This window comes from Equus asinus, chromosome 24 (genome assembly GCF_041296235.1).
Source record: "Equus asinus isolate D_3611 breed Donkey chromosome 24, EquAss-T2T_v2, whole genome shotgun sequence".
Taxonomy (NCBI): Eukaryota; Metazoa; Chordata; class Mammalia; order Perissodactyla; family Equidae; genus Equus; species Equus asinus.
The window spans coordinates 59,785,460-59,803,596 of record NC_091813.1 but is presented as its reverse complement, the minus strand read 5'-3'; the positions used below and the strand labels follow the sequence as shown (position 1 = coordinate 59,803,596).

Sequence of the window (18,137 nt, the reverse complement as noted above, 5' to 3'; positions counted from 1 at the left end):
CAGTGATCCGTTATTTAGACAAACAACTTGTCTGAGGGACCTCCCCTCCAGGAAATTCAGCCTGCAATTAGTCAGACCCTGGGACTGTGTCCGTCTGTCAGTTTGAGTAAGTCCAAAATCCTCTCCTTGTTTCTGAATACCTGTGCAAGCAGGACACTTCAGCAAAGCAGGGTGAGAGAAAAAGTGTGATTTTTAACTTCTTCGGTTCCAGTTCTCTGAGTCGTTGATCCATCTACTGAGTATTAATGGGCTGCATCCAGAGACTATGTTTTCTCCTTTTGGAAAATAATTTTGGTCAGTGGTTGACATCAGACCTAGTGTTTTGTGAAACTCTTGCCCTAAGGTGGAAATTTAGTTCAAGACCAAATTTAGAGGCCGGCCTGTGGTGTAGTGGTTAAGTATGGTGTGCTCTGTTTTGGGGGCCCAGGATTTGTAGGTTTGGATCCTGGTCGTGGACCTACATCACTCATCAAAACCATACTGTGGTGGCAACCCACAAACAAAAATACAATAGAGGAAGATTGGCACAGGTGCTAGCTCAAGGCCAATCTTCCTCAAGTGAAAAAAAAAATCAAGTTTAAATAAATATGTAATCTATATATTATATATATGTAAGTATATATATAATTATTATAAGTGAAATTTCAGTAAATAATCATACGAAAAATATCTATAATGATCAGAACAGTTGAAACAGCTATTGACAGAATGGAGAATAAGAAATAATGGAGCAGCCACGGGTGTTAAATTGCACTGTGACACATACTGGGTAAAGCTATGGGAACACCACTAAGATGGTGTCTCTGTAAAGAAGGATGGAGAGAGCCTGTAAGAGACAGGCCCGCAGGTTCTTGTGCAATGGGACTTTGAGCAGCACGTCCATGGAGACCGACATCACCATCTGAGGCATTTCTCATTCTTTCTAAATCTTAGATTCCTTCTCACCGATACTGACGCACTCCATAGTATGGTTGTTGGCTTCCAACCCTTCTGGGCAGCTGTCAAGGCACTTTCCAAGGTGTAAGTAGAACCCACTTTTACACTTTGTGCAGAAATTTTTGTTGAAACAGGTATCACAGTCAGCTTTGCATTCTGAAAGAAAAAAAAGAAAAGAGAAATACGCTTTCATTATCTTCACTTAACTATGGTCAGTCCAGGTCTGGATGCCTACCCCACAGGCACGGGAGACTTTGGTGTCAAACAGATACTTAGGATTCAAAACTATTTTGCCAGACTGAATTAAGGATTCCTCCACAGTCATTTAGTTGACGTCCGTCAGTCACTGATTTCCAAATTATTGTACTGATTACCTTTTGAAAAAGTTTTTGGCAACATGTCTACTGCCAAGAATGTTTATAAGACCAAGTATCTGTTTGACATTAAATGATAGTGAAAATGATTCCATCAGAACTTTAATGAAATATGCTGGGATGTTGCCTTTGTGCTGTTCCTGAAGTCTATTCATTCATTCATCCAACAAATATTTGATTGCCCGCTATGTGCTAAGGATGATTCTAGGTATTGGTTGACAGCAGGGAACAAAAGAGAGATAAAGTCCAGATTTCACAAAGCTTACATTCTAGGAGGGGAGACACAATAAAGAATAACAATAGTTGACCCTTATATGGTGATTACTATGAGTTAGACACTGCTACGAGTATTCTACAATATTAAGCCATTTAAACCTTACAACAACCCAGTGAGGTAGCTCTTATGCTGATTCCTATTTTATAGATAAGGAAACTGAGGCTCGGAAACGTTATGTACCTAGCCCAGGACCACAGAGCAGACTGGTTTTTGAAACCAGGCCATATGGTTACAGAGTGATAAGTACTCTGGAAAAAATAACAACAAAAGATAGGGAAAAAGATATGGAAAAGGACTGATAAGGGGAAGAGGTTGATTGTTTTGGGTAAGATGGTCATAGAATGCCTCTCTGAGAAGATGACATATGAGCAGAATCTGGAATAAAAGGAGAGGGCCAGCCAAGCAAAGGTGTGGGCAAAGAGCTTTCCAACCTGCCAGAACAGTGAGTGCAGGACGGAACCACAAAGGCCTTGAGGTGGGAAGATCTTGTAAGAAGGCCAGGGAGCTTAGTGCAACGTGCTTGGGCGGCAGTCACAGATGAGTGATATGGCGTATGATAGAGGAGCGGTATTTCCTAATGCACATTTTGAAAGGTTACTCAGTCCGCAGTATAGAGAGTAGACCTTCAGGGTACAGAGGAGAGGTGATAAGGAGAATGTTTGCAACATTTATTTCCAGCTGATAAACAAATGTTTCAGTTGCTATACTGAAATCCTTCTTGAAGCCAAAATACCTGAATTGATTCTTTGAGTTATAAACACTTAGATTTTGGGATGGTCAAGGGAACCCCGATGGTATTGATGCTTCCAGTACTTTTCTATAGGTTCAATGAGTTATAAACGTGTTCTCAGTTTTCACTTTTATAATGAAAAAAAAAAAACCCCATAAAACTTGAGCGTTTTTTTAAGTGTGAAAATTTTCCTGTTCTGAGGGCTAAGTCCAAGTATGGTTTAGCCTAATTATCAGGTAAATATTATTATTTACTTGACATTGAATATCACAAATATGCTAGAGGCCATTTCAAATCTGGCAAGTCCCCAAGGATGAGATAAAAACATAATTTTGTATGAGCACTTACTTGTACACTTATTTATATCTGGATATCGAGTTCCATAATAGCCACTTGGACATGAAGAGAGACACACTCCAATCTGCTTCATGCCAATTCTTTCCAGAACAAAAAATAGTCTGGGCTTACATGACAAACATCCATTGTAATCTGAACACGTTGCACAGCCTCCTTGGCAGCCTTGACTGACGTTAGGATGCACTGGGGGGACAAATAGAGAAAGACAAAACAAAGGTTAAATCACAAATAGAGGAGTTCTATGACATTCTCTGGGCAGAATATACATTTTCTTTCTTAGCTTTCAATTGGGTGGTAATGGATAAATGAGTTGGGATTTTTTTTCCCTCTTTTTTTCTGCAATCTGGTATTTCCCTGTAATACATACATATATTGTTTTTAATTTCAAAGTTCTTAAAATTTGAGCATTTGAAAAATAAGAATATATTGCCTCAAACTATTTATAGATCATAAATATAGTGAAAATATCTTCATTGAACTAGCATTCTGGCAGATTGGAGGCTGGGTAATTTTGCGCTCATTCATTGAAATCAATACACATTAGTTTTGCTTTTCATTTATTGGTGGCTGAAAGCGTACGCCTCTAATTTTTTCAAGAAGGGATGACAACACAGGCTAGGGCTTGAGTCCTTACTCAAGGACTTACTCAAGGACACTACATTCTAGGATATCTTTTTTCAACTATGGTCTTAGCACAATTTTACTCTTTGATCCGATGCAAACTGATTCTGAAACTATATAGCTATTCAGCATCCCACCCCCCCAATGCTTTCCTGAAATATTTCTTCTCACATAAGTTTAATATTTATCATTTCAAATCGATATGATGGTGAAAATGTGATAATTATCTTACCAGTATTTCCACATGGATCATATGTGAGTATTTACAATAATTTATGTTCAACAGTTTATCTTTCGGGAGAGAAGTCTTACAGTTTTTGTGCCCTCACATTCCATTTACTCAAGTGAAATATATATTTGGTCAGGACGTGACCAGTCCACACTAAGAAGTACCGCTACACATATTCCTGAGAATTCCAAGCTTTCCAAGAGTCACCAATGTGTGGGGTGAGAGTGTTCATCAGCAAGTCTGAACAAATAGAAACAAACATTTGGAAGATTCGCGTTTACTTGAGATCTTCAGAACTCTGAACCTTTTTACAAATATTAACTGGTCGTCGACACCTATGTGTGAGCTGATGGAAAACTGCTGACTAAGGAGCATCCCTCACGTAGCTGGTGCTTGGGATGATTTCTCCTGCTAATGTATTCTCTATTCAAATACAATATTAACAGCTTTGTTGCCCTTTCAGGAATCCAGAAGGGAAAAGTCCTGACCCTTATCAGAAGCAAAGTTTGATGCACAGGAGTGCAAAGACATCCCAGTGTATTTCTGACTTCTTTTGTTGATGGTGGGAGGGTTAGGCTCCGATGGATCTTACCATTATTAAGTCTGTCTTAACAGTGATGTTTGGTTATTGCTAAGTTTTCTACCACAAAAACAAACCCCATTGGGCTGAGTTAGAGGGGGTATCCATAAGCCCAGTCAGCCTCACCCCAGCAGTGCACGGGCTAGCTACAGAGAGGTCATACGGTTGACCAGCATCCTCTGTCTAGAGGAAACCATCCCTGAATCAGCCACAGGAACCACAAGCAGCTCATTCTCATTCCAAGACGTTTTGTAAATAAACTGAGGAAATGTGTGGGGGAAGGGAGTCTGCTTTTCCTGTACATGCTCCTCTGTGGGGTGGGGCAGACATATAAAGTGGCACAGGAGGTTTACACATTATAGGACCTGGGGGACTTGTAAGTGAAAACTGCTTTCCAAGTAACGGGGTCATTTTTCATGCCAGTAACTCAGCATCGGAGACTTACAGAAAATGTGTACACATTTAAAAAGGGGGCGGACCCTAAAAAGTAAAGGAGTAAAGAGAGCTCCATGTGTTCAGAATCTAATGGGCCCATTTCAAGAAGCAAGAGGTGTAGGTAAAAACCTGTAAAACCTTTTCAAAACAACTGTCTATGAAAAGAGGACCTCACTTTGCAAGAAAATCACTCCAGCTCGGGGCAGCAAGTGACTCTGAGTTTAATTGAAGATGGATTGAATTGGTCCACACCAATCTATCTCCATCTCTGAAATGCAGCTGCTCCAAGGAAGCACAATTGTAATTTTATGCACTTTAAAACTTTTGTCAATTATGATATAATTTAAATAGATCAATTATAAAAGTAAATATGATTTACATGTTCAGAGCCTCCAAAACTGATCCACCTTAAAATAAATTTTATTTAAAAAATTGGGTTTTGGATGTTTGGAAACTTCTCCAGGAGAGAGTTCTATATGTGTCTGACGATTGGTAACAGTTTCCACTGAAATTATGAGCTATGCCAGAAGTGCCTTGCTCAACTCCTTTGTTAAAACTTTTGTCTTCTCACACATTGTGCTACAATCATTCTTTTTGCTTGCTTTGTTTCCCCCATATTTTTCCTTTTTAGACAAAAGTTTTTGACAAAGTAGATTTTTGAAAAAGTAAAGAAAATATAATCGTTTTAACTGGCAAAGAAAATTCCTGTTTGTTTTTAATCAGGGAATTTTGAATATGGGCAGGTACAAATGATGGCAAATTTCATTTCTTCATGAAGATTTAAGTAGCACCCTGTGGTTAGTGAGGAACATTGAGACCATCAAGCTCAGATTCTATGATTCCAAATTTTCTTTTCACAGTTGGGTAGCATAGTGATGGCTTTCTTGAATGCTGTGTAAGGATCACTCAGATTATACAGTCAGTATTACACAACTAGATACAAATTTCCCAAACTTCATCTTGAGGCCAGAAGTTTTACTTTTTATATGGAAACCACAGAACACTTTGGTCTGGATTGACTGTAACAACTCTTTCAGCCTTAAAGTCTTATGATTGTAAGACAGAAAATAGAATTGTACGTTGTCATGTTTCTTCTTATTTCCATTCTAATAATAACTTTGCATTATATTTCTGAATGACTCTTTTTCAAACAATGCTTTTGTACTATTATTTTATATGAGCAATGAAGGTTTTGGTGGTAGGAGATTTCATAGAGTATCTAATGTTTGAATTTAAATCTTAGAAAATGAGTTGAAGTTATCAGTATGTAAGAGGCCATTAAGGGGCTACAGGAGGGAACACCACAATTACCCACATCAAGGAAACTGGTATGAGTTTGATGGAACTGATGCATAAGTAGTGGTTAATGGAGGTGTGAAGAATATGAAGAAGATTGGAAGCATGGGTAGGCCTAGATTAAGGAACTTTTGTGGGCTGTGCAAAGGAAATTATTCTGTAGATATGTGGGATTTCAATCTGGTGGGTGATATGATCACATTTGTATTAGAAAGGTAATTTTTCTGGTAGCACGGCAGGCACAGAAACTTGGAGAAGACTAATGTAGTGGCCAAGGTAATAGACTGACGATAGCTTAAAATATAGCAGAGGCAGTGTAAGGTGGAGAAGAAGAGATGCATAGTCCAAGGATATTTAGGAGGTGGACTCAATCAAATATGGTGACCAGCAGAATGTGAATTAAATAAGAGAGAGATTCACAAAGGCATGTTTCAAGTTCCAGTCAGTGAAAAGAGATAAGGATGGCTGGAGAAGTAAAAGCCTGCAGCTGGAGGACTGGGGCAAGGTACACAGAATAAAAACATCTACAAATATAAGCATGGTTTGGGATCATTGATTTTGCGGGTTTTATGAAACATCCAGAAAATGATACTTAATAGATGGAACTTAATATTGTGATGGTTGCTAGCGATGTACATGTGAGGGTCTGGTGGTAACTACTTAATTAGAGAAGACATCTTGAAATGGGGAGGCACTGAAGAATGCTGGAAGAAGGAAAAGTAGTCCAAAATAAAGGACATTTGGTAGGAGAAAAAGATACGTTATCAGCTAATCGTAATAATACTTTGCATTTCTATACCACTTTTGCTTTCAAAGCATGCATCTCATAGATAGCTAAATGAACTGTAGTAATTGCTGTTAGTAAAGGTAAAAGCTATCACCACTACTTTTTTTGAAACCCCAAACTAGGACTCAAAGAGATGATGTAAACTACTGGACAAATAATGAGTTTAGACTGAAGATTAGAACATAGATCTTTGCTCTCTGGTACCAATCTCTTTATATCTAAGTGATAGCAGTGGAGTACTGTGATAGAGCGCTGGAAGGTGAGAGGATGGCACCGAAAGACCAGGCAGGGTTCCGCTCTGTCCACAGCAGCGCTGGGAGTTGGAATTGACTGGATGGTACTAATAACAACAACAAATTTTAGATGTGTAATGTGGGTAAATATTAGTGGAAAAATGGGCAGCATTCATGGGAACTTTAAATTGTGAACTTCTGGTTACAGACGTGTCAAATACATGGTAAAATTAGCATCTTTCCCTAAAATTGGGAAAGAAGAAAGTATCTTTTCTCGACTTGTATGTGAAGGTTAAGTATCAAAAGAATATACATTATGCATAACTTAAGCCAGTTTTCGGTGTCCGAACCATTGACACTCTCTTGAGTAACTGACTTCAATTTCTCTAGCTGTTAAAGAAAGCTTCCTACTTTTTCCCTATTTGGTAATCTCATGATGTGTAACTGATGCAACAGTTCTTATGGGCTATTGTCATGAGACTTAATTCAACTTTTTTGAGAAAACATCCAGAATATAGAGTTTTAAATGGTAGTAGAGTATGTAGTAAATACACAATCTTTGGCTCGTTATTTTCAAATTTTATGATATACCAAACAGATTGCAGCATTGGAATCTAGGTTCTGTTTCTGTAACAATTTAAGTGAAGCTTCAAGGATTTGCCTTACTTTAATCCCCTTCTAAAGCCCAACTGCAAATGTACTAACGTCTATTGTAAATTGCCATGTGGAAGAAATCCATTATTGCATGCTGCCAATTACCTCTGATGGTCATGGATTTGTGGCTAGAGAATTTCCAGAAGTACAAAATTTAATAGACTTTAGGTTTAAAAAACAGGTTTCACTAAGTTCAAAGAAAGTGCTAAATACATGAAAGAAACATTGATTTTATAGCTCAAGATAATCAAAATTAATAAATTAACAAATTTGATAAAAGTCATTTTTAACCAAAAAACATACAGATTCTGGGGCTGGCCCTGTGTCCGAGTGGTTAAGTTTGTACTCTGCACTTTGGTGGCTCAGGGTTTCACCGGTTCAGATCCTGGGCACTGATCTACTCACCACTCCTCAAGCCATGCTGTGGTGGTGTCCCACATGGAAGATAGAATGACCTACAACTAGGATATACAACTATGTACTGGGGCTTTGGGGAGGAAAAAAAAAAAAGAGGAAGATTGGCAACAGATGTTAGCTCAGGGCCAATCTTCCTCACCAGGAAAAAAAACGAAGGGAAAAACAACCATACAGATTCTCTCTCTAAAGCTTTATTGTCTTCACAACATTCACTGCCTGCTCTTCTCTATGTAGTGGCCTTAAGAAAAAAGGTAGGGAGAAGAGATTAATGGGATTCTATGATCTAAATTGTTTTTATGTCTGCTCTTTCCTCCATGTCCTCTCCTTTTATGAGGACATTCACACTGACTGGAAGCTTCTTGAAGGCAGGACTCTGGTGGGTCTTCATAATTCTTCATAATTTTCTTGATAATTCCCAGCTTCTACACAGGGCAGCTGCTTATCAAATAGGTTCTAAATAAAGAGTTTTTGATTAGCGAATGGATGAAGGCAATAAATATAAAAGATAAGTTATTTATTTGTGTGTTTAAAAAATAATAGGGGCCAGCCCCATGGCCTAGTGGTTAAGTTTGCATGCTCTGCTTCGGCGGCCCAGGGTTTGGATCCTGGGCGTGGACATGGCACCGCTCAGTAGGCCACGTTGAGGTGGCGTCCCACATGCCACAACTAGAAGGACCCACAACTAAAATATACAACTAGGTACTGGGGAGATTTGGGGAGAAAAAAGCAGAAGAAAAAATAGAAGATTGGCAACAGTTGTTAGCTCAGGTGCCAATCTTTAAGAAAAAAAAAATAATAAAGATGTCAAAGCAAAAACATATTTAACAGAAAGTATCCATAATAATTGATTTTAAGTGGGCTGTGCCTATGAACATATGGTAAAGAAATCAAGTTTCAAATCACGTACACTTTGAGAATGCTTAATTATAAAATAAATCATTCAAAATAAAATAATGAAGGCTTTTCTAGGTGCCATTGACTTGAGTTACACATTCACTTAGAGAAAATGTAGAGTTTTTTCTTGTCTAAGTTAGGACAGAACATTTCTATCATGTCTTGGGATTTGGCTGTTATAGAATAATTTTTAAGTTTAATGTAATGTTATGGTCACAGAAAGAGATGTTTCATGGTTCCTCTGGAATGTTTGGCAATATTTGCTTTAAGAGAAATCTAATGTTAAAAATTTGAATTACTTGGCAGTCTCTTTCAAATTCTATTGAATCAACCCCAGAACATATTGAGAGTCAATGTTTCTTATTCGTTCCTAAGTTAAAGCTTCTAACGACTGGGTCTCCACAACCATTTGGGCAGTCTGAGAGCGTCACGTATAGACAGCAAAATATCAAACGCTCTTTGAGTGAATATAATTACTTCTTGATATACGGCACTCCTTTGTATTCTCAAATGATGATCTCTGAATGAATAGGGGTCTATCACAGCCCTGCATTATTATTTTTGACTAATAATTTGTTCAAAGAGCCACATGTTTATATATACAAACTTATTATAGATTTTGCTATTTTTGAAATACTGTGTCATCTGATAGTTTTAATCATTAAATGAATTAAAATTCACCTATGTTATTTAAATATACTAATGTACACTTGTGTATGCGTATGTACATGTACCTATATGTATATATATACATAATTAGACACACGACACACAGGTTCTATTTGGTCTTTTATCAAAGTCAAAGCACAGACGTTAATTGACTTGAAACCCTTAGGATAAGAGAATCGGCCACATCTTTTGTCCCAGTGAATCAACATTGAGTATTCTCAAAGTTTGTGCCCACACCAATAGGTTCGTAAAATTCCTAACAGTCTCAGAGAGGAATGTCTTCACCAGCTGCTGAACACAGTCCAGTTAGAGCTCCACCGTTATTATGTGGGGAAACATACTGTTTTTAATGGAAACTATTTCTTGGAGAACTTGGAAATGCTTTCTCTTTCTCTTACTGAATAATAATTTCCGAAGGGAGTCTAATATTTATATTCTATAAATACTTTAAATAAAACCACAGCAATAAAACAGACCTAACATTAAGTAGCAATTAGCTAGACTTTCCACTAAAATCAAGCCAGCTCAGAATATTAAGAAAATGGCTAGCAAATGATGGCAGATATAGAATTCCTGAAATCTAAGATATGATGAATATTTGGTCGCTAGACGCCAAGTTGGTGGCTGGTGGCGGTTCTTTGTCTATCCACAGGCTGCAGTATCAGGACTAGAAATGAAAGCCAGAAAAAGTGGGCTGCATCGTATGTACATTGTGGAGACTGTAATTAACGTTTTCAACAAAAATTTCTGATAACTCACTATATACCCAACGCAACATGATGCAGAAAATGGAGGCGTGAACAAGATAATCTGGTCCCTGACCTCATGATGTTCATCAGTTAATAAACAAGTAAACAAATAATTAAGTGATTAAAGATTGTGATGAGTGTTGTGAAGGAATAAGCACGTGGGTAAGGCAGAGAATAACTCTGGGGAGCTCCTTGAAATATGGTGGTCAGCGAGGGCCCCTTGAGAAGGCTGCCCTTTAGCTGAGACATGGAGAATGACGAGGCAACCATGAAAACCTGATTCCAAGTGGAGCATCAGCAAGTGCAAAACTTTTACAACTGTGGAAAGAATGAGGCATGAGGAGCAGCACAAAGGGAACCAGTGAGGCTGCAGAGCTGTGAGCAGTAGGGATGAGCTTTGAGCCAGATCCTATGGACCCTTGTGGACCAAAGCAAATAGCCAGGACTACATGCGAAGTGCATCTAGACTCTGTGTTGCTAAGCAAATATCAGAAGGAAAGGAAAGAACACATTTTGCCTGCTATAGTTATTCACTTTAATTTTTGTTAATTTTATGGGTTATGGAACAAGCCGGCATCTTGTATTCCATGAAAACATGTTCTCTTACCAATGTTATATTAGAGGAGAAGTTCTAACCAGCCACAACTTAGGAATTTACATTCAGGTTCCAGTCTTTGAAGAGACTGTGCCTCGATCTACATGTTCTTTGCTCTTGGGAACATTTCCTTTCTCCTTTGTTCCTCCTATCTCTCTCTAGCAGTAATTTTAGTTTGCTTTGGGGTTTTAAATGTTCAATTTCTTTTACTAGAGTGTTTGTGTTTGGGGGTGGGTGGCGGTGATGGTGGTGAAGAGAAACAGGAAAGTTATGAAATATATGAGATCGTAAGAACAAATAAAGAAAATAAAAAGTAAAACATTTTGCAATCTTACATATAAGCTTTTTTGTATTTTTCTGAATTCTTGCCATTAGTGATGCTCATTGACACAGTCTAAATAATTTAGAGCGACAACACGTTAGTTTCACTTTTAGTAGAACTTCCTTTTAGAATGTCAATATTATGTTCTTTTGTCCATCAAATGAATTAATAATCTATGGGCTAATTCTAAAGTTGATTCTTCAAAAGTCGTGAAAACCATATTGCGACCTACCAGACAGCTATAGTTGATTCTGCTACTGAAACTACAACCAAAAGTATTTGCAGAACCAAAAATAGTTGTTTTTTTTCCTAACCACTAGTAGAAAATCTATCATAAGGTTAGTGCACTCTGCTACGGGTGTAAAATATAAGGGACTGCATCAGCATCTCCAGCTGTTGCTAAGGGAGGGAAAGCCTCCCCTTCTCCAAGTGGCCATGTTCCCAAGTGGAGGTGAATAGAGGACAAGAGGGCGTGGACAGGGGTAATGGAGACCCAGATTCTGTAGAGAGCCAGGACCTGTTGATGAGTTAGTGGGTGGTAATAACAGCGTTTTTCATGAGACAGATCCAACAGTGTTCATCCAACAGTGGGAATCATTATGTGCTCTGGTCTGGCTGAGAGAGCCATCCCCCCCCCCTTTTTTTTTTAGGAGAGAATTAATTAGAAATCAACATAAACAGAAAATGTGATAGTTTAATGGGAATGAATCTGCATGAGTGTGATTCCATAACTGCTAAGTTCACATTCTTGAAGGAAACAAACTTCAGTTTGTGCTAAAAACAAACTCTACTTTGTTATATTCTGGACAAACTTGGATCTTCCTGCCACACAGCATGCTAAAGTAGCATATGTGATGGCTGAGGTCTTAGCATAAGCAAACAGCATGTGAGGGGCTTGTGGTATTTTAGCAGGCACAAGAAGATGTGCAAATAGTGGGTATACCATTAAATAAGTCCGGCTTTATGTGCACTTCTAAGATGCTGTGCAGAGAAAATAAGCGGATTTCTCTCCTAGATTCATAAAGTTGCTGACAGAACAGAAGGTGCTGATATGCACCTTTGTGAGTATGAGGCATTTTTGTACTTGTATGCACGACTCACTGCATTGCCACCTAAGTCAGAAATAAGCCCTGCATCCCTCTCAAAGGAGCACAGGCACTGGGCGGTGGAGAAGTGGCTTTGGACTCATACAGAGTTCTGATATTTACTATCTGAATAACCAAAATTTCTCTCTCCATCCAGCTAGTCATTTAAATGAATTATCCAACATCCAGACACTGTGCTCGTTATTGAGCATCCAAAAATGAGTAAAACCAATAATCTGTGTCAAGGAGTTCACAATCTGCTTATTTATTTAGACGAAAGTTGCTTAACCTCTGTGAGCCTAGGCTTCCTCATCTGTAACGCGGGAATAGCTACGTGATAGATCCTGGGGTTAGTAAATGAGATCGTCCGTAAGCACCTGGCACTCTCATGGGCACTAATTACAAATCAGTAGGTCTAAGACATTTTGTTTTACCCAAGAAGTATTAACTAATCCTCATGCTGTTTCCACTCTTATTCCAGGCGGCTGGGAGCTTTAGTCAATAATAACTCTCTCAAAACACTGCAAGCAAGGAAGCTGGAGAGAGGGCAGATGCCGGTGCTTGTCTAACACAGGAGATTTGGGGAAACTCAGGGAGCCAGGGACTCACTAACAGTCACAGGCAGGGCTACTTTTTATGAAATGCAGACATAGCTTTCAATCAATGGGGGCCTCACAAAACATTCTGGGCACGAAGCCCTCTGGGTCTGTAGCAACCCACTGAAGACAAGAACCTGCTTAAACAGACTGAAAGAGGTAAGGCAGGCCATAAAAACGATCCTGGAAGAGTGTAGAGAACCTGCAGTTCTATGCCAGTGGTTCTAAAACTTCACTGTGTGTAAAGTTGACTTGGAGTACATTTTAATAATGCAGGTACATAGGTTACACTTCCAAAGATCTTGCTTCAGGGATGAAGAGGTGGGCCTAGGTAGCTGCATTTATCAGAAGCACCCCAGGTGGATGTGAGACAAATACCACACTTTCAGTATCACATCCTTGCCATCTTCACAAATAAGTCTTTATTCAGTGATTACTGGAAATACTCTTCTAGGGGCTGAGAGACAAAACATGGTCTCTCACTCAAGAAACCTACAATACAGTTAGTAAAAGAATCTTTTTTTTTTTTTTTCTGAGGAAAATTGGCCCTGAGCAAACATCTGTGCCAACCTTCCTCTACGTTGTATGGGGATTGCCGCAGCATGGCTGACAAGTGGTGTAGGTCCACTCCTGGGATCCGAACCCAGAAACCCGGGCCCCTGAAGCAGAGCATGACGAACTTTAACCACCATAGCATGGTGCCAGCCCCAGTAAAATAGTCTTTTTGTATTCTAAGGGCCACAAATACATAGACTAGAAATTCAGTGCACAAGAAACTAAAAGGCAGGAGCAGTGACTGAAGATTGAGGTATTTGGAGACCATGGGAGCAGTTACAAATAGTTATAGGACTTGAAGGAAAAGAAAAACTTAGACAAATGAAAGGGGGAAAAGAGAAAACGTTATAAACAAGTGTTTATGTAGGAATACATCAAGAATATTTGAAAGAATGGTGACTATAACTAGAATTTAAAAGGACCTCAGATCTCTTCCTTCTCCCAAATTTCAGATGAGCACACCGAGGTCCACACAGTTCATTATCTTCCAGCTGATAGAATCATAAACCTTTGGAACTTTAGAGGGATTTAGTTCAAACAGCTTCCCCAGAACAGTCTATTTAACCATGTCTAACAAAACAAATCGTATGATATTTAGGGGCAGCCAACATAATTATTTTACAGCATCTGCTCATGTTGAACATTTTAAAACTTCTCCCCATATTGAACGTAAACCTGTCTTTCCGGAAGCTCTACTACCGTAAAGCACACCCAGTACGTCTTCTCCTTTTTCCTTGAGGCAGTTTGTCAAACAATGCTTGCTGCTTTGGATGGAAAGATGGATAAGAGCTAGGAGTTCAAAGTATGGTGAGAGACCATAAGCAAAGTAAAGCCAGTGTGGTAAACATTCCGTACGAGGCCTGGGCAGGAAGGAAACTGCTAACCTCCTCGAAGCACCTTCTTTCTTCGAGCTGGATTTTGAGAAAGAAGGGGAAACCTGGTGGGGGTTTGAACTTAATCTTATATGTAATTGGGAGGAACTGTTTACGGATAAATCAGTGTCATGATCTAATTTGGTTTTAAGAAAATACTCTGGGACGGCAGAGAGACGAGTCACTGGGGAGGAGAGTCCACAAGTTGAGACAGTCAGCAGGATGTTACGTTCTGCACCTGGCATGGCTGTGAGCTGAACTGGAAGAGCATTAGTGGGATGCACAAGAGGATTTTAAAGTTATTTCCAAAGAAGAATGGGCAGGATTGACAGGACTTGACAATCAATTTTAAATGGGCAAATGAAGGAGTAATAAAAGTTGATTTGAGGTTTTCTAACTTGAGAGACCAGCCACAAAATAATGTAATTAACTGAGATAAGGGGATTTAAATATTAAACTAGATGGATAGGTGACAGAGGCAGGGAGAAAAGCAGGTAAAATGATTATTTTGAGGTCCTGGGGGCTTGGACTTCTTATTCCTCCTTTGTCTTCCAGACATATAGCTCAGGACTAGGCATATTAACAGGTTCATAATAAATCAGAAACAATAAATAAACCCCTTCATTTTATATAAAACAAAACCCCAAAAAAACCCCAAACTGAGGCTTATGGAGTTTTGGTACTTTGACTAGGATCACCTAGCATTAGCGGAATTCCTCAGGTTTTTTTTTTTTTTTTTTTGGTTTGACTGAAAAGTAAAACTTATGGTGTGAAATGGAGGGGAGAAAAAGTTAAGAATAAACATAAAGAGTATGAATAGCAGGCTAAGGAGTTTACTGTGAAGATAACAAGGAAACATCACAGTTTTGAAAGGTGATGGAATTTTAGGAAAAGTTGTTCATGCATCATAGGAGGTCAGAACACACAGTTGGAGGGACACTTCCAACACAGCAGTTCAACACACCAGAGCATGCACAAATTTAGGTACGGAATCTAAGAGTTTTCCAAAGTCAAAGAGAGCTAAAATGCTGGAGCTAAGCTTAATTTCTTACAACAGCAATATCCCATTACATCATCCAGTGTTTGAGATCATTCTCTGATGTTCAGTCCTGGGTGAGTAGTCATTGTGGAGACAGGACGTGGAAAGTTGGTCAGGAAAATTGCCCAGAGTAGGAGCAGAGACACCTGACAATTATTGCTCTGATTTTCCATCTTCCCCACTGGATAAAACAAATTTTCCGGTGGTCTATTATAAATGATCAATCTATACTTAGACTACTGAGCCCAAACCTTTTGTTACAAAAAGAGATCCAACATGGCTCATTTTCTATCACACCCCAACAGGTATGCTGCTTTGGACCTTCTGTCTCACCAGAAGGCTCACTATTAGCTAATTTCTGCATCCTAATTCATTCCCTATATCTAACAAAAATAATGATTATAGACAGTGAAATAGCAAAATTGGAACTTTTTTTCTTAATCATTTTCCAAAATAGCATATCACTACAAGTCTCTATTTTTATTTTCCTTTAGCTATGAAAGACTACGAAGGGAGCCATGGACTTAGAATTTTATTCTTAGATCTGAAAGCATTCATGTTCAGTCTTTAAAATAGTTCATTTGGCACCCTTTTCCCTGGGTATCTTCCCCCACACCCCATGGGCTCACATCTGATCTTCAAATAGGAAAGGACCTTAAAGATCCACCAGTTCACCTTGTCAGCCAGTAAGAATAATCTCATCTTAACCCAGATTTCCCCTAATTTACATGCCTTTATCATCAAACCCAAAGAAATGATACTGATAGTAGGAACTTCACAGAAGATAAATGGGGATTGCAGCAATGCAGGAAAGGCCATGGACTTGTAAAACAAAACAAATATACCCCTATAAGAAATTTGAGGCTGAGTTCTGCCACTTTGTGTTACTATACAAATAATACACTATACAAATCACTTAACATCTTTGAACTTTATCTGTCAAATGAGAATGGTAAAACCTGCTCTGCCCATTTCACAAGGGTATTAAAAAAATCAGATAAGATGATGATGGGAAAGTGTTTATAAGCTGTACAAAATTATATTGATGTTATTGTTAATGATGGGCATAATGATACTTTGCCAACTCAGGGCCAGATTTGAACCTAACCATTCCCAGGAATAGAATAAGAATACATTTGATGGGAAAACTGACAACTGTATTTGATGAGAGTATGTGTAGTTGGCTTGTTTTTTTAAATTGTGCCGTATCATGAGTCATATTAGACTAGGGCAACAGGTTATAGTAACTTTGTAAGATTTGGATCTCATGGAATAAGGAAATAAGGAGATTGTGAAATAAATCTCCATCGAGTGAACAGATAATTCTCTTTGAAATGACCATTAATTAAACAAATAAGATATCAGATTGCAGAAGATCCACAGAGCACTTCCCTGGAACGTCAGTCCTTGGGTGCATCTGCTGTGCGTCATTTGGTGTTACAGAATGGCCACAAGAGTTGTTTCTACTCTTGGCTCCACTGCAAGGTGACTTCAATCTAGTAACTTACTTCTCTGGTCTCGCATTCTCCTCTTCAGTGACACGAAGGCCCTCTGCATCCATTATTCCCCCGAGTCTTCCTGGCTATTACAACATGTCGTACATCTAATCTACACATGCCCTTTCTCCAGTATTTTCTCTCAGTAAACGGCACCATCCAGTTGCTGAGGGCAGGAATCTAGAAGCCCTCCTCGTCCACATCTCCAAGCCCTTTCCTATGGATTCTACCTCCTTAATTAACAGCGCTGGCAGCTTTCTATTTCCCACCCCCACTACTGCTACCATTTAGCAATTAGAGACAGCTTTTAAGAACAATCCTTATGATCTTATCAGGCCCCTGCTTTAAAAACAGTTTAAAGTCTTCTCAATGCACTTCCCAAGTAACCACTTCTGTCAATTAGCCGGGCTTACTCTGTCTCACCCTCACTTTTTGTCTAAGGAGGCATTAGTAGTTCCATCTCAGCTGCAGAAAAGGACTCTCCCCGATTTAAACCTCCTCTGGCATTCTCCTTTCATGGGTTTAATGGAAAGCAGCGTGTAATGGGGAAAGCTGTGTCTTAGTCAGACGATCTGGGTGTACACTGAGTTGTACCATTTCTGGCCATGTCATTTTGGTTTGTTTCTTAATCGTTTCGAGCCTCAGTGTCTTCATTTACAAATAGTTAACATAGCATGAGATTGTTGTGAGACTTACAGGAGATAACACATATAAAAATACCTGATAGTTACCTTTCTTTACTCAAAACCCTTCACAAGTTACTAATGACCTACAGAAAAGAACTGGATCATGTTGTTTTCAAGACTCTGAATTCTGGCAACTGGCATCTTTAAAGCTGTCAATTGATGTTATGAAAGGTCATCAACAGCCTTATGTAAGAAATCCAAATAACTTGTTGACATGTGTTTGCCAAACTGGTGCTTTAAGTAGATTGGATTGTATGCTCCACGTAGTGGTCAAGGGGTTACCATAAAAGGGGTGAAAAATGCCTTGGAGAGATGGACAAAAATGCACTATTTTTAAACATACAATATTTTAATGTTTGTTTGGTGAAAGTAATTCCACTTAATGAACTAGTGTGAAAGTTCACTATAGAAATTAGTCAATGTGCCGAAAATGGAAATTTGCTCAGCGAAACTATGCCATTCCATTACAAGCTTTATCTAACAATGCCAACTACGTTTACAGTGCGCATAGCATACTTCCGATGATTGTCACACACGTCATGCTAAATGATGACTCCTATTCATTGGTCATAAATTTTCAGACAAGAAAATACTGGGAGGCCCAATAAACTCCAGTGTTTTCAGTTGATCTTCCTTCCACCTTCCTGCTTCAT

At 38.8% G+C, this 18,137-nt stretch overlaps 1 protein-coding gene across 3 annotated transcripts in view; it reads right to left on the bottom strand.

The window, feature by feature from the left end:
* The window catches only part of RSPO3 (R-spondin 3), a 91,068-nt gene that overhangs the window by 57,129 nt on the left and 15,802 nt on the right, over positions 1 to 18,137 (bottom strand). For all 3 annotated transcript variants that reach the window (XM_014853320.3, XM_070496359.1, XM_070496358.1), the window contains exons 2-3: positions 2,666 to 2,857; positions 946 to 1,092 (exon numbers count right to left, since the gene is read on the bottom strand). In XM_014853320.3, the coding sequence (XP_014708806.1) occupies positions 946 to 1,092; positions 2,666 to 2,857 (339 nt within the window). The remainder of the gene's footprint in view (positions 1 to 945; positions 1,093 to 2,665; positions 2,858 to 18,137) is intronic.